Source organism: Pleurodeles waltl, chromosome 4_2 (genome assembly GCF_031143425.1).
Source record: "Pleurodeles waltl isolate 20211129_DDA chromosome 4_2, aPleWal1.hap1.20221129, whole genome shotgun sequence".
NCBI classification, from domain to species: Eukaryota; Metazoa; Chordata; class Amphibia; order Caudata; family Salamandridae; genus Pleurodeles; species Pleurodeles waltl.
Window position 1 is genome coordinate 886,313,545 of NC_090443.1, and position 24,880 is coordinate 886,338,424.

The 24,880-nt window shown below is 49.5% G+C and overlaps 1 protein-coding gene across 6 annotated transcripts in view; it reads left to right on the forward strand.

Annotated features, from left to right (window-relative positions):
* TUT4 (terminal uridylyl transferase 4) overlaps window positions 1–24,880 on the forward strand; it is a 1,006,035-nt gene that overhangs the window by 186,351 nt on the left and 794,804 nt on the right. For all 6 annotated transcript variants that reach the window (XM_069232665.1, XM_069232664.1, XM_069232661.1 and 3 more), the window contains one exon: window positions 422–510. In XM_069232665.1, the coding sequence (XP_069088766.1) occupies window positions 422–510 (89 nt within the window). The remainder of the gene's footprint in view (window positions 1–421; window positions 511–24,880) is intronic.

Genomic DNA, 24,880 nt, shown 5'->3' on the forward strand with positions numbered 1-24,880 from the left:
AAGAAAAGTCATGATTTCAATGCAAAGAGCTGCTTTTTTGCATGTCTGGTTGGCGTAGAAGAGGCTTATATATTTTCAGGGAGTATTTATAATTTTAACAGTAACTCCACATATAGAAATGGATGGTTTTAATCGTTGGTCGGATACAAGTTAAGCAGATTTCTTTCGCTCTAAAGAATCTAGACATTACAAGAGCAGTTGAATCTCTGCAATTATGTCAGGATCCAGTATCTTAAACAATTTAGTCCAAAAATCTTTTGTGCATTCCGTCTAAAATACTTACATAATTAATGCGCTGTATTTCTTGTTTTTTGTCATCGATCAATGTTTTTTTTATGGCTGTGTAGCTTAAGAGAATGCCTTTCTTTTTGAAGCACAACAGGGAGTAAAATCCTGGCTTGTTTACATCTTTCTCTTTCAGATTGCTCATTGAGGCTGTATGGTTCCTGTCTGACAAGATTTGCTTTTAAAACCAGTGACATAAATATTGATGTAAAATTCCCCACCAAGGTAAGTGAATTGGTCTTAAAGCACCTTCGTTAACTGTGAGCTAATCTTTGAAAGTATATTTATCAAAACCTGAAGCAAAATACAGAGCTACGCTTTTGGTCTTCATGTGAGAAATGTAAAGAAATGCTATTCTTTTTCCTTTTAATTGGAATTTCATCACCCTCCAGTACAACTGTAGTTTTAGTGTAATTGGAAGTAACTAGTTTTGTGGGTAGGGTTGTATACATTTTTAAATTACTTTGAGTTGCCAAGTCAAGACGATGCCAACACTTTTTAGCTGGTAGGAGAACCTATATATAACCTCTCCTGAAAAGTGCCCAAAGATCACCTTAGACTGACAATCTGATATGCTTTCTATATTTTTTAGTTAAATACACCTTAAACCCTTTATTACAACCTAGCACACTAGTCTGATCTCCATCCGTATGCAGGCATTTACCTTTCAAATGAGCAGACCGATTTTAGGCCTGCGAACAGGATGATTGGTTGTGGAGGTGTGTACCCATAATTGTCTGTTAGCCCTTGTAATTGAGCTGCCCATCTTTTGAATTCCTTGTGTTTACAAGTTTAAGAACCACAATGTAGAGAAAGAAATTTCAAAACAATTGATTCAGTTTAAAGGGAAACATATATTTTGAATGCATTCAATAAAAAGAGTGAAAGATAGGTCCTCTTTTTTTTGCCTATTACTAGCCTGTGTAGAATAGGACCACAACGGGATCCGAGAAGCTATTTAAGGTGGGTAACTGTGCATACATGCCCCTCAGGCATTCTCTGTCTCCACTACATTGTATGTCCTGTATGGATTGCATCACTTCTTCAATAATTTTAGCCAGGCGGCTAGCAAAACACTTGATGAAGTTGATATTGACAAAAAAATGGACTATGGACTATGGATTACAAGTGCATGTGAAACAATCAACCTGCGTTGTTGGTTATACTCGCCCACCCTCTTTTTTTATGGAACCTATCTTAACCACACGTTACTGTATTTCCAGAATGGGTTTTGTACATGATAAAGTATCCCTTACTTCGGGACCCTTTTGTTTTGTTTTTTTCCCTTCATCTTCTGCCCTCAAGGGTTGTTTTCTCACCCTTGTGTGACGTGCTACCTCCATCTCTTTTCATTTAGAACAAGAATGCAGTAAGCACTATACAGGTAGTTAAATAGCATATCCTTCTTTATCATACCATCATCTTCCATAGAGAGGAACAACATAAGGACTACAATTAGGATAAAGCTGAATGTGTTTTTGTGGGAGCTGTACCTCCCTGTGCTGTGCTACAGCTGCAACTGGTTAAAACACAAGATTATTCGGGGTAACGTTAATTGTGGGTTACCACAGTGTCTTTATTATCTCTGTGACTGGATATGGATAGCCCTCCAAAGAACCTCAGTTCATGCATCTGCCTGTCAACAGCCCCAACTCATACTCTAAACAACTCCCTGTAGTCTGTTCCAGATTTTATTTATTTCACCACCTACCTCAACCCCTTATCAGTTTCTCCACTTCCACACTTAACCTCACAAAAGGGCACCAAGATTTAGAAACCACTACAAAGCTGTGTATTTGGCAGATATACACCAAACAAATACTGGTAACAGTAACCATCACATCTCCCTTTTCCATCCTTTCCCCACCTCACCCTCCACAAATGTCATTCTTCTGCATCCTTAGCCCCCTCTTTCACCTAATGCTTCCCAAATATACCCATACAAAGACTCCAGACTGCCAGGAACTCCACCACTAGATTTGTCCTTGACGTCCCCTGCAGACCACACATCCTGCTCCACCTCAGAGGTACCCATTTAGAGGTGCTGCCAATTCGGACTGCTCATCCACAACTACAAAGCCCTCCACAACTCTGGATCTGCCAACCTCAACCACTGCCTTAACTTCCACCATCCAACTAGGGAACTGCACTCAGACTCACACAGACACCACGCATCTGCAGAAACAAAACATGATGGCGTTTTTTTCCCTACATCGCCGACAAAACATGAAACAACTTTTCCCACCACATCAAGACCTCCATCTCTGCTCAAGTTCTGCAAGACCTGGCTGCTCAACTAGGAGCGCCTATTGGCCTACACATCTGCTCTAGCTCTTGGATATCCCTCAGGTGATTAGTGCATTATACAGTTCCCCATAACCTAGCAAATAAAATAAATATCCTTTAACTCTTCCCCGCCACCTCCAAATCTCCCAAAACCAAACTGTACACTGCTCTCTTCTCACCAGCTGCCTCTGCATGACCTCAGAAAATCCAACCTAAGAACCATCAGTACTCGCTACTTATAAAAACATTCTATAGGGCGAGGCCAAGATGGCGGCCATGTAAAACAGTCAGGCTGGCGCCTCCATCTGCCTGTTGTCAACATAAGCAAATGGAGGAGGTGCCTGTCCTCGAAGAAGCCGCACACTGTGGGAGAACAGTTAGGAAGCTGACCGGGCAGCTTCAAACTCTGCAGAGCAGTAGCTAAGATGTAGGGTCCCCACTCGCCCTTGTGCCACTATTACTGCTATTCACGACCCTGCCACCCATTGACTAGTACCCTCAAGACAGGGGGCCCCACCAAATTGTTGGGGCTGATCTTTTGCCGCTGGTTCTTTGAAGCAGGCTGCGTCTTATGGCTCAGTAACCTGGGGTGAGGATGTAGGGGAACATAATCTCATGCACTAGGATTCCCCTTCGCCCAACATGTGAGATTATATGACCCGAAGTGGCCTGGCTCTGAGTCTAGTCCTGACACAGATTGACACAGACGTTCTGGGGCTTGAGACCGGAGAAAGATCACTCAGTGAAGGACATGCTGATGTGTTTTCTGAGGTTCTGGTGGAGTATTGCCAACAGGCATAGCAACAGCATATGAAGTCGGAGTGTGGGGATGAGGAGGCTCAACTAACAGGAACATTTTTGAAGGCTCTCTTTGCTTCCATTCGGGAGGATAGCCAATCAGTGAAACGTCTGCGGGACCTCAAGGGTGTCAAGCATGATCTAACTCAAATGGGCAACAGAGTGTTCTAACTCGAAGATAATGATACATTGTGGAGTGAGGTTGAGAACCTGCAACAGGTGCCGCACCTTCAGGAACAGAAATAACGCTACAGGCCCAGTGCAGAGGACCTGGAGAACCACTCCCATAGAAACAGTATCTGCATCCGAGGAACACCGCCAGGGCCTTAGGGAGCAGTTTTCATGAACGATGTCCAGGCCCTCTTCCGCCATCTCCTGGACCCATCTGACAGCTCGATAAGGGTATACACTGCACTGTGGTGTCGGGTGGGCATCTTCCGGACATTTTCGCGTGTGTCCACAACTTCCAACTCAAAGCATTTTACGCAAAGCGAGAGCTGCCAATTCAGAGGCTACAAAATAGTGCTATAGCAAGAACTTTCAGCCCTGATGCTCCATAAACGCAGAACTTTCTGTCCGGTCACAGAGTACCTCTGGAAGAAAGGAGTCTCATACAGCTGGGGCAAGACATGTTGCCTCATTTCTCACTGTGAGGAGTCCCCACGCCAACCCAGACCCCTCATGGAGGCCTGCTGACTCCTTAACATACCGGATGATGTCGGCGAGGCTGCCTCTCTGTAGGAAAGCACCCTTTTTGGCAAGGTGAGTCCCCACTGTTTGCCCAGTATCTGATGTAATTTCAACTGAAAGTGCACTGGGTTCCTGCTAACTAGGTGCCCAGTGCCAGATCTCTACCCAAAACTGCACAGTCGTTTCCCCAAGTGGAGGAACCTTTAGCAGCACCCTCTGTAAGTCCCTAGTAAATGGTACCCCTGGTACCTAGGGCCTGGGGTACTAAAGAGGGTCCCTAAGGGTTGCAGCACAGGTTGTGCCATTCTTGGGAACCCCTCACCAAACACATGCCAAGCTGACATTGCAGGCTCACCACCTGTGTTGCAGGATTCACGCAGTTAAAGAGGACAGCAGATACACGCAGCCAGACGTCGTTGCCTTAGGTGCCTGCAGATGCAGGGGAGTGACTCCTTCGCTCCAGGGGAGAATACTTTTTGCTTTTTGGTGCAGCTGAAGTCTCGCTGACCCCAGAGAATGCACAGCCATGGAAATGTTGCAGTTGCTGGAAGGAATCGGGAAAACAATGTTGAAAGGTGACGTTGTCTCGGAATTTACAGTCTTGTTCAGTTCCTGAAGTTCCAGTTGCGCTTCTGCCAGTAACTGAAGAGGTTGATGCAAGGGATTCCTGCATGCAGAATCTGGAGACCCACATGAAAAAGAGTCCCTAAATAGCCCCAAAAGGGGGTTTGGTCCCTTTTGTAGGGTGACCAACTTTCAGAGGGGATTTCTGACGTCACCTGCCTGACCTGGCCACTCAGATGCTCCCAGGGGCCTCTGCACATCTTGTTTCCAAGATGGGAGAATGGAGTAGCCACCTGGGGGAGCTCTGGGCACCACCCCTGTGGTGGTGATGGACAGGGGAGTGGTCACTCCTCTTTCCTTTTCCAGTTTGGTGCCGGAGCAGGGATCCAGGGTCCCTGGACTGGTGCAAACCGGTTTATGCAAAGAGGGCACCAAATTTGCCCTTCAAATCAAACTGGTGGCTTGGGGAGGCTACTCCTCCCCAGCCTTGAAACACCTATTTCCAAGGGAGAGGGCAAGACGGGGTTCTGCCCTCCTGCTGCTTGGCGAGCTCAAGCAGGGGAATGCAGAAAAAAGGTTTTTCTGTGGGAGAGGGAATGGCTTCCCCGCACTTAAGTCCAGTCGAGTGCAGTGGAACTTAAGGTCATAGGGGCACCTCTGCTCTTGAAGGGGTGCCCTCACACACCGGGACCTGCACCCTGACTTTTGGGCTGAACGGGCCCGCCATAGGGGTGACTTACGGTGACCTGGTGCAGTGACCAGCAGTGAAAGGGCGCATACATTTTCTCATGGCTGCTGCAATGGCACACCTGCAGGCACAGTTTGCATGGGCTCCCATCGGTGGCATAATACAGGCTGCAGCCCATAGGGGTTCCCTTGTGTATCATTACGAAGGCGGCAAGGCCTTTGAAGCTCCCTGCCCTGGAATGTCCCTTCTGCCTGGAAGAAAAGGTCACACCTCTGCTCAGTGCAGGCTTTTGTCCAGGCCCTCAAGAGTGCTGGCTCTCACCTTGGGGGGCCAGATACGACTCTGTGGTGGATGAACTGGTCAGGACCAGTCGGTCAACACACTAGTAGTTGGTAGTTTTTCAGGGGGCACCTCTAAGGTTGCCTCTGTGTGCATTTATTAATAAATCCATCACTAGGATCAGTGAGAGTTTGTTAATCTGAGATGTTTGATACTAAACATCCCTGGATTCAGAGAAGCCATCATGTAGCTGGGGAATTCGTAATGACCAGTGTCCAGCGCTTGCATTTCCCTGGGCACTTACTATGTCTGAGACTCGACGAAGACATAGCATGAGCTTATCTGCTCATGCAGATATGCCATCACGTGTAATATAATGCACCCTGCCTTTGGGCTGTAATGCCTGCTAGAGAGGTGACTTACATATATTGCTTGCAGTGTTTAGGGGACAGGGCACACAGGCTGTGTGCCATATTGTGTTTTCAATTTTGGAAGCACCTTGTCACGCAACCTGCAATGGCAGTCTGTAGAAGGTTGGTGCTGGGTCTTTCAAAGTTGTGCTTCAGCTGTGAGGGGGCCCTCTTCAGTACCTTTGCCCTAGGTATCAGGGGGGTACCATTTACTAGGAACTTACAGGGGTGTGAAGGGCCTGGTCACTTGGGGAAAGGAACACTACCACTGGGGACCTGGTTAGCAGGAACCCAGAGCACGTAAGCCAAAGTTGCATCTAAAACACAATACATATAGTAGGTTGGACATGATACTAGTGGAGGGATATCTGCGTCTGAAGGATGTAGATGTGACACACATGGTGCGATTCCTTTCAGACCACACCCTGTGTCCTGCGGTGGTGTGGTAGGGACCAGGAGAATAGAGCTTGGAGGATGTCTGTAGACCTACTGGAAGACGTAGTTGGTCGGAAGAGTCTTTCAGGGGTACTCACTGACTACATGACTGTCAGCTGGGGTACAGCGTCAAGCAGGGCGATGGAGTGGGAGGCACTGAAAGCGGTGGTAAGGGGCCATTGCATGAGCTTAACTTGTGGAGTGTGGACACAGCTTCAGGGGGACCTGAGCAGAGAGGAGGAGGCATTGGTAGCGCTGCAGACTGGGGACCAGTCACAACCAGATATGAAGCATAGGGAACTCGCAGTGAGCCGCCATATAGCTGACATATGGGACCACGTGGACAAATATACGCTAAAACAATACCGACAGACACTACACAGAAAGGGGGACAAATCAGGTAGTCTACTGGCATGGATAATGTGACTGGGAACAGCAGTTGCCGCAGATGACAATGTCAGAGGATGGGGTCAGAGTTACCACCAGAGAAGGGATGCTGGACACCTTTCGGCGGCGCAGTCGACACATATACATAGCGGGCCGTAACATAGTCTCAGAACATTATGTCCCATTCCTGGAAGGGCTAAACCTTCCACAACTGGCACCGGCAGCGATCAGATCCCTAGACACCCGTATATATATTTGGAAGAATTACAGGCATCGCTCAAAACGCTAGCAAGGGGCAAGGCGCCAGAAGGTGGGTGTGGGAGGGTTTGAGAGAGGTGGGGAGTGGACGGCTTTCTGCCTGAGTTTTAGCAGTCATTCTCAGCGACACTCATGCAGGGACTCCTGAAAGTGTTCATGGGGGTGTTACCGCCCACAGTTTGGGAGGGGGAAATATGCATGTTTCTTAAGCCTGGTGGTGATGAAGCAGACCTTTCTTCTTATAGACCGCTGTAGGAAGTTGGCTCTGTATATACTATCTCAAAGTGAGAGATAGTTTGCTCAGAGTCAAAGGGTTCCCCATAGAGGTTGATAGTGGTAAAATTAGATAATACTAATGCTCTATTTTGTGGTAGTGTGGTCGAATAGTAGGCTTATCAGAGGGTAGTGTTAAGCATTGTTGTACACACACAGGCAATAAATGAGGAACACACACTCAAAGACTTACTCCAGGCCAATAGGTTTTATATAGAACCTTATATTTTCTTAATTTATTTTAGAACCACAAGATTCAAGATTTGAGGTAAGTACATAAAATGCACAGTACTTCACACCGGTAAGTATAGAACTTTGATTTAAAACAGTAGTACACACAGTTTTAGTTAAAATGGCAATAAGCTATTGTAAAAGTGGACACAGTGCAAAAATTAACAGTTCCTGGGGGAGGTAAGTTTGTTTTCTCAGGTAAGTAAGGCACTTACACAGTCAGTCTCCTGGGCATAGGCAGCCCACCGTTGGAGGTTCAATGCAACCCCAAAGCCACAGCACCAGCAACACAGGGCCGGTCAGGTGCAGAGGTCAAAGGAGGGCCCAAAACACATAGGTGCCTATGAAGAACAGGGATGCTCCGGACCTAGTCTGCTTACATGTAAGTACATGTGCCCTCCAGGAGCAGACCAGGGGGGTTTTGTAGAGCACTGGGGGAGACACACACAAGCCCACAAAACACACCCTCTGTGCCACAGGGGCGGCCGGGTGCAGTAGGCAAAGTAGGCTTTGGGTTTGCTATTGAAAGCAATGTAGGGACCCGGGGGTCACTTAGGCGACGCAGGCAGAGCACAGGGGACTTCTCTGGCCTATCTGGCCACTCAGATGCTCCCAGAATTCCCTGCCAACCTTGAAATCAAGATAGCAGAACCCCGGGACCCTCTGGAGGAGATCTGGGCACCATCCCTTGGGTGGTGATGGACAGGGGAGTGGTCACTCCCCCTTCCATTGTCCAGTTTCGCGCCAGAGCAGGGACTGGCGGGGTGTCCCTGAATCAGTGTGGACTGGTTTATGCATGGAGGGCACCAAATGTGCCCTTCAAAGCAAAACTAGTGACTTGGGGAGGCTACCCGTCCCCAGCCAATCACACCGATTTTCGAAGGGCGAGGGTGTTACCTCCCCTCTCAAAGGAAATCCTTTGTTCTGCCTTCCTGGGCTTGATCAGATCAAGCAGGAGGAGGACAGAACCCTGCCTGAGGGGTGGCAGCAGCTGGGCTGCCTGGGAAAACCCTGTAGGACAGGTGGTAGCAATGCTGGGGGTCCTCTGAGGAGCACCCAGAGTGCATGGAATCATACATCCATTACTTGCAACAGTATTGGGGTATTATTCCGACATGTTTGACACCAAGCATGCACAGGTTCGGGGTTACCATTATGTAGCTGGACATAGGTTGTGACCTATGTCCAGTACATATATAAAATGGCGTCCCACACTCACGAAGTCCAGTAAAAAGGGGCTGGAGTTCGTGGGGGCACCTCTGCTAGTGCAGGGGTGCCCTCACACACAGGTACCTGCCCTCTGGGCTGAGAGGGCCTATCATAGGGGTGACGTGCAATGGCAGGCCTGCAGAACCCTTTGCATGGGCTCCCTATGGGTGGCAGAATAACTTCTGCAGCACATAGGGATCCCCTGGAACTCCAGTGCCCTGGGTACCTAAGTACCGTATACTAGAGACTTACATGGGGGCACCAGTATGCCAATTGTGGGGATAAAAAGTTAACAGCAACCAAATTTAGAGGAGAGAGCAGTCACTCGGGTCCTGATTAGCTGGATGCCAGTCAAACACAGTGACAAACAGGCCAAAAGTGGGGCTAACCTTGGCTAGTTGAGACTCTGTTGTCTAAGTGGTGATAAGTGGAGAGTAGCTCTGCAGTAGAGTGGTTACTCCCTTTATCATCCACTATGTGGTTCCTTTCCTGTGGGGAGGTGAACCACCCTGTAGATTTAAACTATGGACCCTGTGATTCCCTTTTTACAAGGTGTGGTAAAATGTATAGAGCAGGGCAGGATGGCTGTCCCTGAGGCTCTGCGCTAGGACACGGTTGCTGTCCTAAGGGCTGTAAAGCTAGACAGGGGTGCTGTCTTAGCAGGACCAAATAAGGGTCCTAAAGGCTCTAAAGGAGGACAGGGGTGCTGTCCTACCTGGGGTAGAGCAGGACAGGGTTGCTGTCCTAACGGGTGTACAGGAGGACATGTTTGCTGTCCTGGGGTGTTGGGGTGGTGCAGGGTTGCTGCAACAAAGTTTCTCTGGGAGGGCAGGAGGGCTGCTCCAAGTTTTCTAAGGCAGGGCAAGTTTGCTTTTCTGTCTTAGGTTCCTTCCAGATGGGTACGTTTACCCCTGGAAGCTCAGCTGTGACAGCTGTTTGCTCCTGTGGTACAGGCTCCACCCTGGGGGTGGCATCCTCCCCAGAGGAATGGGAACCTTAGTGGGAGGGTGGGCAGTGGATAATTTGGTATCCTACTTTGCTCTTTATTCTACTTAAGGATTAAAGGGAACAACTGTTTGGGGATGCCCAGCATGGCTGCATGGGCCAGTAACTCTACCTCAGCCCAATCTGAGGTCTCATCTAGGTGAGACTACCACTTGTTTAGGGCCATTAACTCCACCCCAGCTAAAGTGTACTACAGCTAACGGGAGGAACTGAGTGGAGATATTCACATCAGTGACTTGGTACTTGTGACCAAGTAGGTGTTGTGCAGGTGACACACACTTTTCAGTAACTATGGTGACACTAGCAGCTGTGTCCCTGTAGGCCTCAGCCTCAACACTATTTACCTGAATGCACTGCTTGTGCTTATCATGTTAAGGAGACAAGCAGCTAGGGTGGCAAGGCCATTGCCACCCTGGGAGACAGACAGTGTCTTAGGGGTCTCTACACCTACCCGATTCTACTATGGACCCAAAGGTGAACCCAATTACACTTTTGCTCTGACTACTGCCTGTAGTTCCACCACTATTACTACTACTAGGGGCACTAGGAGTGGTAGTGGACGTAGTAGTGGTGGAAGGCCTAGAGCCTTTACCAGGACAGGAATTTTGTGGGCCTGATGAGGAGTCTTTACTTTTGTATTTTTCCTCACCCTTGTCCTGAGGCTTACCTCTTATTTTTGTCACCCCCCCCCCGTATGAGCTTTTCTGCTAATTCTTGCTCTTACCCACTTGTCTGCCTTCTTTCCCAATTCTTGGGGAGAGGTCAGATCCGAGTCTACCAAGTACTGGTGCAATAAATCAGACACACAGTTGTTCAGTATATACTCAAAATCAAATTATATAAGCCCTCATAGTCACTGACTTTGCTACCATGTAACCAGCCTTCCAAAGCTTTTTCAGAGCAGTCCACAAAATCAACCCCATCCTGGGATCACTCTCTCCTGGTGTCCCTGAACTTAATTCTGTACTGTTTAGTGGTAAGACCAAAGCCTTCTAACAGAGCAGATTTTAAAACTGTGTAGTTATCGGCATCCTCCTCTCTGGCAGTGAGAAGCCTATCCCTACCCTTGTCAGAGGAGGAGAGCCAAAGAATGTCAGCCCACTGTCTCTGGGGGACCTTCTGAACTTTACAGGCCGTCTCCAGAGTAGGAAACCACTTCTGGATGTCATCCCCACCTTGAATGGGGGATCAACCTTACTCAGATTTTTGGAATCAAGAGTCCTCTCTGACCCTAGCTTCCCTGAAACCAAAGTTGCTGCTGCCACCATGGGGTGCTAACCCCAATCCCTGCATCTCTTTCTCCACTGCCCAGGCCTCCCTGTCTAGGGCTAGCTATTGCTGCTGCAACCTCAGCCTGGCCTCCTCCGGTCTTAGTTTCCTAAGTTCCCTATCTAAGGAGTCATTTGGTGTTGAGCAGTTGGTTTCCTCTGCTACAGAGGTGACATGAGTGGCAGAATGAGGATCTGTCCCTTGGTTTGGTACACTCTGCACTAGTCCCTTGGGAACAAAGGTGGGCCTACCGACATGGCTACCCTTGGCATTACCTGTAGTACTCCCAGCTACACTAGGGGGTTTACTATATACCATGTGATCCTCTGAGGGACCCTCCTGACCCTCCCCAGTGTTCAGATCCTCTCTAACACTGGGGTTAGACTCCTCTTCCTCCTCCTCCTCCTGGCTACCAGCTTGTTCCTGGTCATCCTGGCGGAGCAGGCCAAGAAGCAGAGACTTATTAGGATTCCTCCCTGTCTTTAGATTCCTACTCTTTCACAGTTCCTTCAGTTCCTGAAATGTGAGATCCTCATAGGGAGAATCCATGTTCTGAGATTTGCTAGGCAATGAAGACATGTTAGAGTGGTGTAGGGTGTGCCTAACCTCCCTAACTTCTAGTCTGTTTTTGGAGACGTTTGGAGCAGACCCCTCTCTTATCCAAACTTTAAGAGACTATCTCTGATACTAGGTATAAGTGTAAACCTAACTAGTAAGTGGTCTTTCTTGCAGAAAGCACCAAGTAAAAGAGTGGTAAGCTTCCCTGTTAACCTTGGAATCAAGATGGCAGAAACCAAGGACCCTCTGGAAGAGCTCTGGGCGCCACCCCTGGGGTGGTGATGGACAGGGGAGTGGTCACTCTCCCTTCCATTGTACAGTTTCGTGCCAGAGCAGGGACTTGGGGGGTCCCTGAACTGGTGGGGACTGGTTTATGCATGGAGGGCACCAAATGTGCCCTTCAAAGCAAAACCAGTGGCTTGGAGAGACTACCCCTCCCCAGCCAGTCACACCTATTTCCAATGGGAGAGGGTGATACTGCCTCTCCCTAAGGAAATCCTTTGTTCTGCCTTACTGGGCTTGATCAGATCAAGCAGCAGGAGGGCAGAAACCAGATTGGGGGGTAACAGCAACTGGGCTGCCAGGGAAAACCCAGTAATACCGGTGGTAGCAATGCTGGGGGTCCTCTTAGGAGCCCCAAGAGTAGATGGAATTATACTTGCAACAGTATTGGAGTATGATTCCGACATGTTTGATACCAAACCTGCCCAGGTTCGGTTTTACCATTATGTAGCTGGACATAGGTAGTTACCTATGTCCAATACATATATAAAATGGCTTCCCCGCACTCACGAAGTCCAGTAAAATGGGGCTGTAGTTCATGGGGGAACCTCTGCTACTGCAGGGGTGCCCTCACACACAGGTACCTGCACCCTGCACTGCGAGGGTCTTCCATAGGGGTGACTTACAATGACCTGGAGCAGTGATCTGTAGTTAAAACCGGGTGCGTGCACCCGCTTCACGCAGACTGCAGTGGTGGGCCTGCAGAACCATTTGTATTGGCTCCCTATGGGTGACAGGATAACTGCTGCAGCCCATAGGGATCCTCTGGAATCCCAATGCCCTGGGTACCTAGATACCATATACTAGGGACTTACATGGGGGAACCAGTATGCCCATTGTGGGGGATAAAAGTCACCAGCAACCAAATTTAGAGGAGAGAGCACTGTCACTAGGGTCCTGATTATCAGGATGGCAGTGAACACAGTCAAACATACTGACGAACAGGCCAAAAGTGGGGGTAACCAAGCTAGGAAGAGGCTACTTTCCTACAGTATTTAAACAATTGACCTCCGTACTCATGTCATTGTTGTGGGAGGGCCGTCACAGTAGAGTGGCTCCACTGACCCGTCGTTACGCAGGTAGGGGATTAGAGCTTCCAGGAATCGACCTCTGCTATTATGCTGCGTGTCTGCAGCATGCAGGACGGTGGCTCACTGAGAATGACAGTTGAAAAAAGCGATTGGTCGCAGGTTTGGTGACAGCACAACACCTTCCAGTGACGATAATGGAGGGAGCTGGAGTAGAAGGACGGATCTCATATTTACTTCGCCACACTGCAAGTATCTGGCAGGGGTATGTGGAAGTGGTTTTGTGGATAGCTCCCTTTCATTGAGAACTACCTCTTTGGATACTAGCACTGATACGTCAGATGACTACCAATGTGTCAAATCAGGACTGGAGGGTTAGGCGATGTATACAGTTGGGAGACCTATACCTAGGTGAATACTTTTACATTTGATCAAGCATGTGACACGTTTGGACTAGACCCGGGTGTAGGAAAATGCCACTGTTAGCATGGTCACCCCCCACTTTTTGCCTAAGTGTTGATGGAGAGCTTTGATTGGAAGTGTGCTGGGACCCTGCTAACCAGGCCCCAGCACCAGTGTTCTTTGCCTAAAACTGTACCTTTGTTCCCACAGCCCTGGCACACAGTTAAATCCCTTGTAAAAGGTCCCCCTGGTACCAAGGTCCCTGTGGCCAGGGAAGGTCCCTAAGGGCTGCAGCATGTATTATGCCGCCCTCAGGGACCCCTCACTCAGTGCATGCACACTGCTTTGCAGCTTGTGTGCGCTGGTGGGGAGAAAAGACAAAGTTGACATGAACTCCCCTCATAGTGCCATGCCCACAACCTTCTGCCTGTGGCATAGGTAAGTCACCCCTCTAGCAGGCCTTACAGCCCTAAGGCAGGGTGCACTATACCACAAGTGAGGACATAGCTGCATGAGCACTGTGCCCCTACAGTGTCTGTCTATTCATTGATGTTTGTGCGGGGTAGCCATACTGAGTAAATGGTCTGGGAGTTTGTCATTACGAACTCCGCAGCACCATAATGACTACACTGAATACTGGAAGTTTGGTATCAAACTTCTCAGCACAGTAAACCCACACTGATGCCAGTGTGGGATTTATTGAAAAATGAACACATAGGGCATCTTGGAGATGCCCCCTGTATGTTAGCCCAACTACTAGTGCAAGGCTGACTGGTCTGTGCCAGCCTGCCACTTTCAGACAAGTTTCTGACCACCTGGGGTGAGTGCCTTTGTGCACTCTGTGGTCAGAAACAAAGCCTGTCGTGGGTGGAGCTGCTTCATACCTCCCCCTGCAGGAACTGTAACACCTGGCAGTGAGCCTCAAAGACTGAAGCCTGGAGTAATAATGCCCCAGGGCACTTCAGCTAGTGGAGATGCCCCCCCCGAATGAGCCCCCACTTTTGGTGGCAAGTCCGGAGGGATGATGGGAAAAACAAGGAGGAGTCACCCCTCCAGCCAGGTCTACCCCTAAGGAGACCAGAGCTGAAGTGACACCCTCCTTGAGAAATCCTCCATCTTGCTTTGGAGAATTAGGACCAATAGGGATAGGGATGTGCTTCCCTCCCCAGAGGGAGTGGGCACAAGGAGGGTGTAGCCCCCCTCAGGGACATTAGACATTGGCTACTGCCCTGTAGCCCTAACACACCCCTAAATTTAGTATTTAGGGGCAACCCTGAACCCAGCTCTTCAGTTTCCTGACAACCTCACAAGAAGGACTACTGAGCTGAAAACCCTGCAGAGAAGAGGAGGAGACAACAACTGACTTGGTCCCAGCCCTACCGGCCTGTCTCCTCCTTCAAATACCCTGCAACCAGAAAAAGACACGTTCTACAGGACCAGCGTCTCCTGAAAATCCTCCAGGGGACTGCCTGCAACAACGATGACCAAGAATTCCTGTGGGCAGCGGCTCTGCCCAACCAAAATAAGACATCCTTCTTTAAAAGGGACTCCCACCTCACTACAGAAGCGTGAGTCCCCACTACTGTGCACCACACGCCCCGGCCTGTGTCCACAGAAACCAGCTATCCAGAGATTACCCCAAGGCGACTCAGATGACATGTCCACACTGGTCTGATCTCTCTGCACCCACACGACAACGCCTGCACAGCGAATCCCGAGGACTCCCCTGACCGCGACTGCCCTGGACGAAGATACCTGACTCTTGAAGAAGCACTGCTTCTGCAGCCCCCAGGCCTGTGAGAAACCGACCACCAGTGCAGCAGTGATCAGCACGCGGCCCTCGCCCTTGTCCAGTCGGTGGCTTCTCTGAGAGGCCCCCATGTGCCCTGCCTGCAGCGCCTAAGTGACCCCCAGGTCCCTCCATAGAGTTCTATTGAGAACCTGACGCCCTCTTGGCACACTGCACCCTGCCCCCGTGCAGCTGAGGGTGTGGTTTTTGTACCTACTTGGGGCCCCTCTTGTACCTCTCCAAAACCCCCTGTCTGCCCTCCGACAACGCAGGTACTTACCTGTAAGCAGACTGGAACCGGAGTACCCCCTGTCTCCATAGGTGCCCACGTTATTTTGGCTCCTGTTTGACCTCTGCATCTGACCGGCCCTGTGTTGGTGGTGCTGGGGGTTGCCTTGAGCGTCCAACGGTGGGCTACCTTTGCCCCGGAGAGGGAACCCGTAAGTGTAGTACTTTCCTCTGAAACTGTACTGTACTTACCTCCCCCAGGAACTGTTGAAAATTGCAGTGTCCACTTTTAAAATCGCTTTTTGCCATTTTAATGAAAACTGTGTACAATATTGATTTGATTCAAAGTCCTTACTATTACTATGCAAAGTATCTTTCATTTAATGTACTTACCTGCTAACTGAATCCTGTGGATCTAAAAATAAATTAACAAAAGAATATTTTTCTATATAAAAACCTATTGGTCAGTTAGGTCATTGAGTGTGTTTTTTCACTTATTGCTGGTGTGTGTACAACAAATGCTTAACACCACCCTCTGATAAACCTAACTGCTCGACCACACTACGACAAATAGAGCATTAGTATTATCGCCTCTGTTAAGCCTCTTGGGGAACCCCTGGACTCTGTGCTCACTATACCTCATTTTGATATAGTATATACAGAGCCAGCTTCCTACACCGGGACTTTTTTTTTCCATCACCCAGGACAGATGGAAATGGCCAAACAAATCAGGCCCACGTACCTCGTTACACCACAGACATCGCGAATGCTAGACCTCCTCCTGATGTGCGGAGGGGTCGACATTTGATTGTACAACTATATAAAGCGATTAGAGAGAATTCGTTGGGACTGCATATCAGGGCTCGAGCTGCCTGGGGGTTAGATCTGGTATCTCCATTAGAGGAAAGAGAATAGTCCAGCAAATGTGGACAAACACACACAGTCTTGTACAATGGCCAATTTAGCTTAACCCATTATAATTTTCTGCATAGAACATATCTGACCCCCAGGGGACTTTGTCGCATCTCTCCAAGTCCTTAAACGTGTCCCCCATTGCGGCGTGGAAGGGGATGGGAGTGCCAGTTGATACATGTCTTCTGGATATAGGTAGTGGCAGACCTCCAGAGGACCACAAGCATCCCTATAGAACACACACTGCTGCAGTGCATATTGGGGCATGTGAAAAGACCAAAAGGTCACAAAAAGAATTAAAAATTCCTACAACTGACATTGGTGTTGGCAAGGCACAGAGTGGCCATTGCTTGGATGGGGCAGCCCGCGCTTGCATATTGGCACAGGGAGGTGGTGGAATGTATGTTAGCCAAGGAGACTCGTATGAAGAAAACAGACGGGATGAAAGATTGGCTGATGATGTGGTGGTCTGGAGGGCAGTGTGTGACTCAGTCTTGAAATCATGTCTGTCTCTCTGTGTCTCTCTCTCTCTCTCTCTCTCTCTCTCTCTCTCTCTCTCTCTCTCTCTCTCTCTCTCTCTCTCTCTCTCTCTCTCTCTCTCTCTCTTTCTTTCTGTCTCTCTCTCTTTCTTTCTGTCTCTCTCTCTTTCTTTCTGTCTCTCTCTCTTTCTTTCTGTCTCTCTCTCTTTCTTTCTGTCTTTCTTTCTGTCTTTCTCTATCTTTCTTTCTTTTCTCCCCCCCAATGGGGGTCGATACCTAACAATGGAAGGGCACTGACTAGGATACCCTAAGGGGGGAGTATGAGGGAGTGGGGAAGTAATAGGGGATGTTGGGATATGTTTGTTTACATTATTTGTGTAACTCAAGCACCTTACAACTCCAGGCTGTCCCAAGGAGCGCCTGCCTCCTTTTCTAGCAAATTGTTTGTAATACGTTTACCTTCTAAACTCATAAAAACATTCTGCAGTCCCATCTGTCCTGTCTTCCTACTCCGTCATCTTGCTTCTGACTCCTCTCTTCTGCTTAGCCCCCTACACTCTGGAGTCTTTGGCTCTAGCATAGCCCTTTACCCCGCCCACTGCCCCATTTTTCCAACACTTTTGCGCCGTACCCAGGTGAACCCAGGGGCCTGCCCATCTCTTCGTAATTAGAATCTGCTTATCAGTGTAGGAAGCTGGCTCTCTGTATATTGCACTCAAATGAAGTACTGTGTGAAGATCCCCAAAGGCTTGCAGAGGTAGAAATAGATATGTCTAGTGGTAGTGTGGACAAGCAGTTAGGCTTATAAAGGAGTTGTGTTAAGCATTTGTTGTACTCATAGAGGCAATAAATGACACATTTGAAGAACAAATCTGAGACCAATTTAGAAAAATAACAGTTGCTTTTATATAAGCTTTGAACCAAAGAACTTTGTTGTAAGGTATTTTTAAATGAAAAATACTTTTCAGTTTTAAAAATCGACAGTGCAATTTTCAGAGCCTTCAATGTTAACCTATGGGATGAAAACAAGAATGCAGTTTTGCAGGTAAGTATACAACTTAAAAATCCAGCCTTCGGGTTTTAGGTTAACACCAGGCTAGATTCATATCATCACCAAGAGTGCACCCCCAGGGGCACCAGGGCAGCCAGGTGCAGAGGTCGAATGTGGAGTCGGTGCCCAATCATTGGAGACTGGGGGTGAATAGAGATGTGATGCTCACAGGTAAGTAAAACCGGTGTCCGAAGTTGGTCTCCGGGGCAGCTAGCTGCTAGCATTGGGCCCCAATGTTAACCAATGGAGGCAGGGGGGTAAGCGATGAAGCGCTGCTCACAGGTGAGTAAAACAGGGTCAAGGGTCGATCTCCTGCAGTAAATGTAAGTACAAGGGAGGCAACAAGGCAGCACCAAACTTACACACTCAGTGGCACAGGGGCGGCCAGGTGCTGAGTGCCAGCACAGCGTTGGGCACCCAATGATATCCAATGGAGGAGATCAGTTTCAGAAACAGGCTGCAGGCTCTGGCCTGGAGGCTTGGCGAGGACAACCCATAGCTGCTCAGGTGAGTAGAGATGCTAAGGGTCGTTAGGACACCAATGGTCCAGCTGTCCATAGTCCACGGGCTACGGGCGCGGGGTGTCTTCTGGTGTCTGAAACAGCTTAGCCAACAGGTCATGGTCAGTGGGAGTCCTTGGCTTAAGGCTGCAGGTGTCGTTGTGGAGTCTGGCAGGGGTCACCCCACAGCAGGAAGCACTGGGGAACCTTCACAGGACCTGTGGGCCACCTGGACTCGGGCTAAGGGAGTTGGGTGCAAAGGTGGATCCTGAGGTGGTTTTTTGGCTTCTCAGGGAGAAAACGTCTTCTTTGGACTTGGTTTCTTTTGCATAGGTTCACTGTCCGTGGGAGTTCTTGATCTTTATCGAAGGCAGGCAGTCCTCCCAAGACGTTGGAGGTCTCTGGCCTGCAGGACAAGTTGTCTTTTGGGTGCAGGTTCTTTGAGGGCAGCAGACAAACCGGTATGTCTGGGGCCAAGTCAGTTAGTGTCTTCAGTCTTCTTTGCAGGTACGACTTCTGTGGTGTTCAGCTCTTCTTAGGTCAACAGGAATCTGTTATAGGGTTAAGGGGTGCCCCCTAAATACTGAATTGAGGGGCCTTACAGTGAGTGCAGGTGGTAGCCAATGGGCTATTCACCTTTAGGGTGAGTACACCCTTCTTATGACCACTTTCTATGGGAAGTGGACATATCCATAAACCATTGGGCCTAATTCCTTCCACATAAGATGTAGAAATTTTAAAAAGTAGTGTCCACTTCAGCTCGTCCACCTCAGGGGTAGGACTGGCATGAAGTGGGCACGCCTCCTAATTTAACTAACTTTCCCACCAGTCCTGCTGTCAAAACTGGTGCCATGAACTGGGGGTCAGCCTTCTCTACCATTTAGAGAAGCCTGGGTTGCATTTCAAAGGCAACAAGGCTTTTGAAGCTCCCTGTCCTGGAATGTCCATTGTGCCTGGAAGAGGAGGTCACACCTCTGCCCAGAGCAGGCCTTTGTTCTGAGCACTCAAGAGCATTGGCTCTGACCTCAGGGGGCCAGAACTCTGTCTAAGGTGGCTGTACTGGTTTTGACCAGTCAGCTCCCATGCTAGGAGTTGCTCGGTTTTTCAGGCGGCACCTGTAAGGTGCCCTTTGAGTGCATGTATTAATAAATCCATCACTGGATTCAGGGATGGTTTTTTAATACAAGATGTTTGATACCGAACATCCGTAATGTCACAGAAGCCATCATGTAGCTGAGGAACTCGTAATGATTAGTGTCCAGCACATGTACTTAGAATAGCTTCACTGTTCACTTACTGTGTCTGATAATCAACAAAGACATAGCAGGAGATATATGCTCATGCAGGTATTCCCTCAAATGTAACATAATTATCTGTGCCTGGAGCGCAACTATGTCCTGAAGTAGTGCTCAGAATGCCAGGCCATGAATTCGAAGGCTTTGTGAGAACAGTCCCTAAACGTCCTTGCGGCCCGTCGGTTGGCTCCACGTAGGTCCCGATCTTGGTTGAGATGAAGGTTCCGGGATCGGTTGCAGAGCTCTCCCCCATTGTAGTTCCACTCCAGGTCCTTGGGACAATCGGTTAAGTTGAGACACAAGAAGTCAAAGAAAAACAAACATTCTTCGACTTTACCCTATTTTTCAAGATGGGGGAAAGGGAGCGTTGTCGCTGTAGGCCTCTGTCTGCGGAGCTTGTGTCTGATTTGGCTCCATGCCTCTGAGTTTCTTGGAGCCAAAGCAACCTCTGCCCAACTCAGAGTTTTATGAGGCCATGCAACTCATTTTTAGGCAGTCCGACCCTCCTAGAGCCCCCTTGGGCTCTGTGGGGTCCAAAGGGGCCCCCACGGGTCCGACGCTGTTAGCTTCGGCCTCAGTTCCAGTGGCACCCATGGATCCGTTCTTGGATCTGAACTGGCGTTGGTTGAACTACCTCGCCCTCCGCGACACCTGTCTGACAATGGTACACCTGATGCCGCCCATGCCCCCGGGTGGTGTCTACCCCATCGCCGACTGACATGGAGCCAAATCAGCATTGTGCAAGTGTTGTCCCGGATCCTGACCCTTTATTCTTATGGGTTGAGGTACAGTGAGGAAAGGGAGGACGTCCGCTGGGTCTTCTGGAATACCACCTCCAAGATCCTATGGGCTGGCGTAGGAACCTGGGAGAAGCCAGTGGTCTGGATATTCCCCAGATACTGGCATATTTGCTTCTCCTTCCGTGGCTACTGTGGAAGGAGCATCCTATTCCATGGTGGTGCGCAGCGTGGTCGAGGTCCTGGGCCACGAACTGCTTTCGGTGACAGTCAGGACTAACCTCCTGATAGAGGTGCTCCAGCCTGATGCTTCATCTTTTGATCCTCTATTGTCCTTTATTGAAGTGCTTAATGATGTCCTGCTGGGTACCTGGTCCAAACCCAGCACAGGGGCTGCACTGAGCAGTACTGTTACCTGCTCCACCTGACCCAGCATTCCTGACGCAACAGCCCACCCCTGAGAGCTTGGTTATGCAAGCCTCTACATCCCAGGGCACGTTCCCTTCTGCAGCCCCGGCTAGGTGATCCAAGAGGCTGGACCAAGTTGTGAAGAAGATGGTTTCTTCCTCCAGGCTGGCATTGTGGTCCATGAACACTGCATGCCTTTTTTGGCCGTTACTCCTACACGCTGTGGGGTACGGTTGCGCAAGTGCTGCCACAGGTCCAGGAAAAGGCCCAGGCTGTACTCTGTCAAGCTGTTGCTGATGAGAGGGACGCAGCAAAGTTCACGATCCGATGTTGGCTGGACAAGACCGACTTAGTGGGCAGAGTGGTTGCATCGACTGTGGCCCTAGGGCACCACGCCTGGTTTAGGACATCTGCCTTTTCAGGGCATGTCCAATCTAACCTTATGGACATGCGCTTTGATCACAACCGTCTCCAGAGAAAAGGCAGACTCTGCACTCAAGCGCTTCAAGGAGTCTTGTGCTACGGCCAGGTCCTTGGGCCTCACAACTGCCCCTCTCCCCCCTCAGTCAGCTTTTCACCACTTTCATTGCTACAAAAGTGGTGTCCCACCATCTGTTCCGCATGCCGCCCAGCCTCTGCATGGCTGGGAATGTGGGATCCACAGTCCTCATGGATCAGGGAGCCAGCCCTCCAAGTCAAAAGCCAACTCCCCCTTTTATCCCCCCCTCACACACACACACACACACACACACACACAGCTGCATTCAAACCTTCCTAGTCTGACGATTGCCCACCAGGGACCAGTCGGTGGCAGGATTCACCATCACCTGCTCTGCTGGCAGACCATCACGTGAGACAGGTGGGTTTTCCAAATACTCCGCTGGGGCTACTCCCTCTCCTTTGAGACTACTCCTCCATCCATGCCATCATCCTACGATCGGATGATGGAGGTTCACTTGACACCTATGCGTGAGGAGGTTACGGCTCTTTTGGTCAAGGGAGCTATAGAGAGGGTCCCTGTGCTAGAAGTAGGTCGTGGTTGTTTATTTCTGCTACTTTCTGGTGCCCAAATAGGCCAAGGGCCTCCGCCCCATCCTAGACCGTCAGTCTTTCCTCAAGAAGTTCAAAGTGTCCACTCTGGCTCAGGTTCTTTCTCCCCTGGACCCCGGAGACTGGATGGTAGCGTTGGACTTGCAAGATGCTTAATTCCACTTTCCCATCCTGGCTGCCCACAGATGTTACTTGCCATTCTCAGTGGGCCACAAGCACTTTTAGTTCACCATGCTCCCAGTGTCCCTTGGGTGTTAACTAAGGTGATGGCAGTGGTCACAGCTCACCTGTGCAGATTAGGGGCTTTACTCTTCCCCTTATCTCAACGACTGCCTGTTCATGAGGGCTTTCCCCAGGCTGTCGTCTTCCACCTCCAGACTACGGCGGACCTCCTGCATTCATTAGGGTTCACTATAAACGTGCCAAAGTTATACCTCATTTCCTCTCAGACGCTTCCTTTCATTGGAGCTGTTCTGGACACAGTGCAATTTCGGGCTCCAGGATATTCAGGCTATATTGATGTTTCAGCCTCTATCTCGGATTTCAGTGAGACTGGCTCTGAGGCTGCTGGATCTCATGCATCCTGCTGGTGACACATGCCAAATTGCATATGTGGGCTCTGCAGTGGACCTGAAGTTCCAATGGGCACAGCATCAGGGGAATCTCTCTAACATGGTCCAGATCTGGAAGGGAGCTACGTGACATCTGCAGTGGTGGCTTACAAACTGCAGTTGGGTCTGAGGTAGATCCCTCTACCTTTCCCCAACTTGATCTGACAGTAGTGACCTGCATCACTCCTGGGATGAGGTGACCACCTAGAAGAGGCAGATATCAGCGGCATCTGGTCTCCAAGGGGGTCCGGACTCCATAGCAAGGTATTGGCGCTCTGGATAATAAGACTGGCATTGAAAGCATTTCTTCCCTCTGTCAAAGAGAAGGTGGTGCAGGTGTTCACGGACATCAACACCGCCATGTGGTACTGCAACAAGCAGGGTGGGGTGGAGTCATGAACCCTTTGTCAAGAGGCTTTATGCCTCGGGACATAGCTGGAACAACAGGGCACCATTTTCTTGGTGGTTCAACATCTGGCGGGCTCTCTGAACATCAGAGCAAACAAATTCATCTGACAATTCTTGGTCGATCATGAATGGTGCCTCCATCGGGAGGTGGTGCAAGGTCTTTTTCAGCAGTGGGGAGAGCGCTGGTTACATCTCTTCGCCTCCGCAGAGAACGCACAATGTCAGCAGCATTGCACGTTGGAGTTTCTAAGCAGCACTCGCTTAGTGATGCATTTTGTCTCAAAGGGGCACTCAGGCCTCCTGGGCACCTTTCCACCCATACCACTTCTGCCCAGAGTTCTCAAGAAGGTCAAGAACGACAGGGCCCAAGTAATCCTTGTGGCTCTGGACTGGGCTCGATTAGTCTGGTATCTCGATCTATTGTGCCTGTCTATCTTTCCTCCCATCAGACTGCCCCTTTGGGAGGATTTTCTGTTGCAGCAGGAGGGGAGGGTTCTCCACCTGAACCTGTCCAGTTTCCACCTTCTTGCGTGAAGATTGAGCAGCGCCCGTTCACAGCTTTTGCACTTCCACCCAAAGTCAGTAACATTGTCTTGGCAGCCAGACGTCCCTCCACCAAAACGGTATATATCTGTCCTCGGAAGAAATTTGTGGCGTGATGAACAGACAAGTCTGTTGACCCCCCTCTCCGCCCCTCTCTTGTTTATACGTTTGTTTGCCCAGCAAGGCGCACTCAAAGGGTATTTGTGTGCAATCTCTGCTTTCTTATGGCTGCCTGATCAGCCTTCCTTGTTTAAATCTCCTATTGTAAATAGATTATGTAGGAAAATGGCTCCCTGTTGCAGTTGCCCCCCACTTTTTGCCTGATATTGATGCTCACTTGACTGAGAAGTGTGCTGGGACCCTGCTAACCAGGCCCCAGCACCAGTGTTCTTTCACTTAAAATGTACCATTGTTTCCACAATTGGCACACCCCTGGTACACAGATAAGTCACTTGTAAAAGGTACCAGTGGTACCAAGGGCCCTGTGACCAGGGAAGGTCCCTAAGGGCTGCAGCATATGTTGTGCCACCCTAAGGGACCCCTCACCTAACACATGCACACTGCCATTGTAGATTGTGTGTGTTGGTGGGGAGAAAAAGGCAAAGTCGACATGGCAACCCCCTCAGGATGCCATGCCCACAAAATACTGCCTGTGGCATAGGTAAGTCACTCCTCTAGCAGGCCTTACAGCCCTAAGGCAGGGTGCACTATACCACAGGTGAGGGCATAGCTGCATGAGCAATATACCCCTACAGTGTCCAAACCTATTCTTAAACATTGTAACTACAGTGTGGCCATATGAAGTATATGGTCTGGGAGTTTGTCAAAACTGACTCCACAGCTCCATAATGGGTATGGATACTGGGAAGTTTGGTATCAAACTTCTCAGAATAATAAACTTCTCAGAATAATAAACCCACACTGATGCCAATGTTGGATATATTAACAAATGCACACAGAGGGCATCTTAGCGATACCCCCTGTATTTTACCCAATCCTTCAGTGCAGGACTGACTGGTCTGTGCCAGTCTGCTGCTGAGAGACGAGTTTCTGGCCCCCGGGGGTGAGAGCCTTTGTGCTCTCTGAGGACAGAAACAAAGCCTGCACTGGGTGGAGGTGCTTAACACCTCCCCCCTGCAGGAACTGTAACACCTAGCAGTGAGCCTCAAAGGCTCAGGCTTCGTGTTACAATGCCCCAGGGCACTCCAGCTAGTGGAGATGCAAGTCCAGGGGAGATAATGAGAAAAACAAGGAGTCACCTACCAGTTAGGACAGCCCCTAAGGTGCCCTGAGCTGAGGTGATCACTGCCTTTAGAAATCCTCCATCTTAGTTTTGGAGGATTTCCCCAATAGGAATAGGGATGTGCCCCCCTCCCCTCAGGGAGGAGGCACAGGGAGGGTGTAGCCACCCTCCAGGACAGTAGCCATTGGCTACTGCCCTCCTAGACCTAAACACACCCCTAAATTTAGTATTTAAGGGCGACCCAGAACCTAGGAATCTAGATTCCTGCAACCTGAAGAAAGAAGGACTG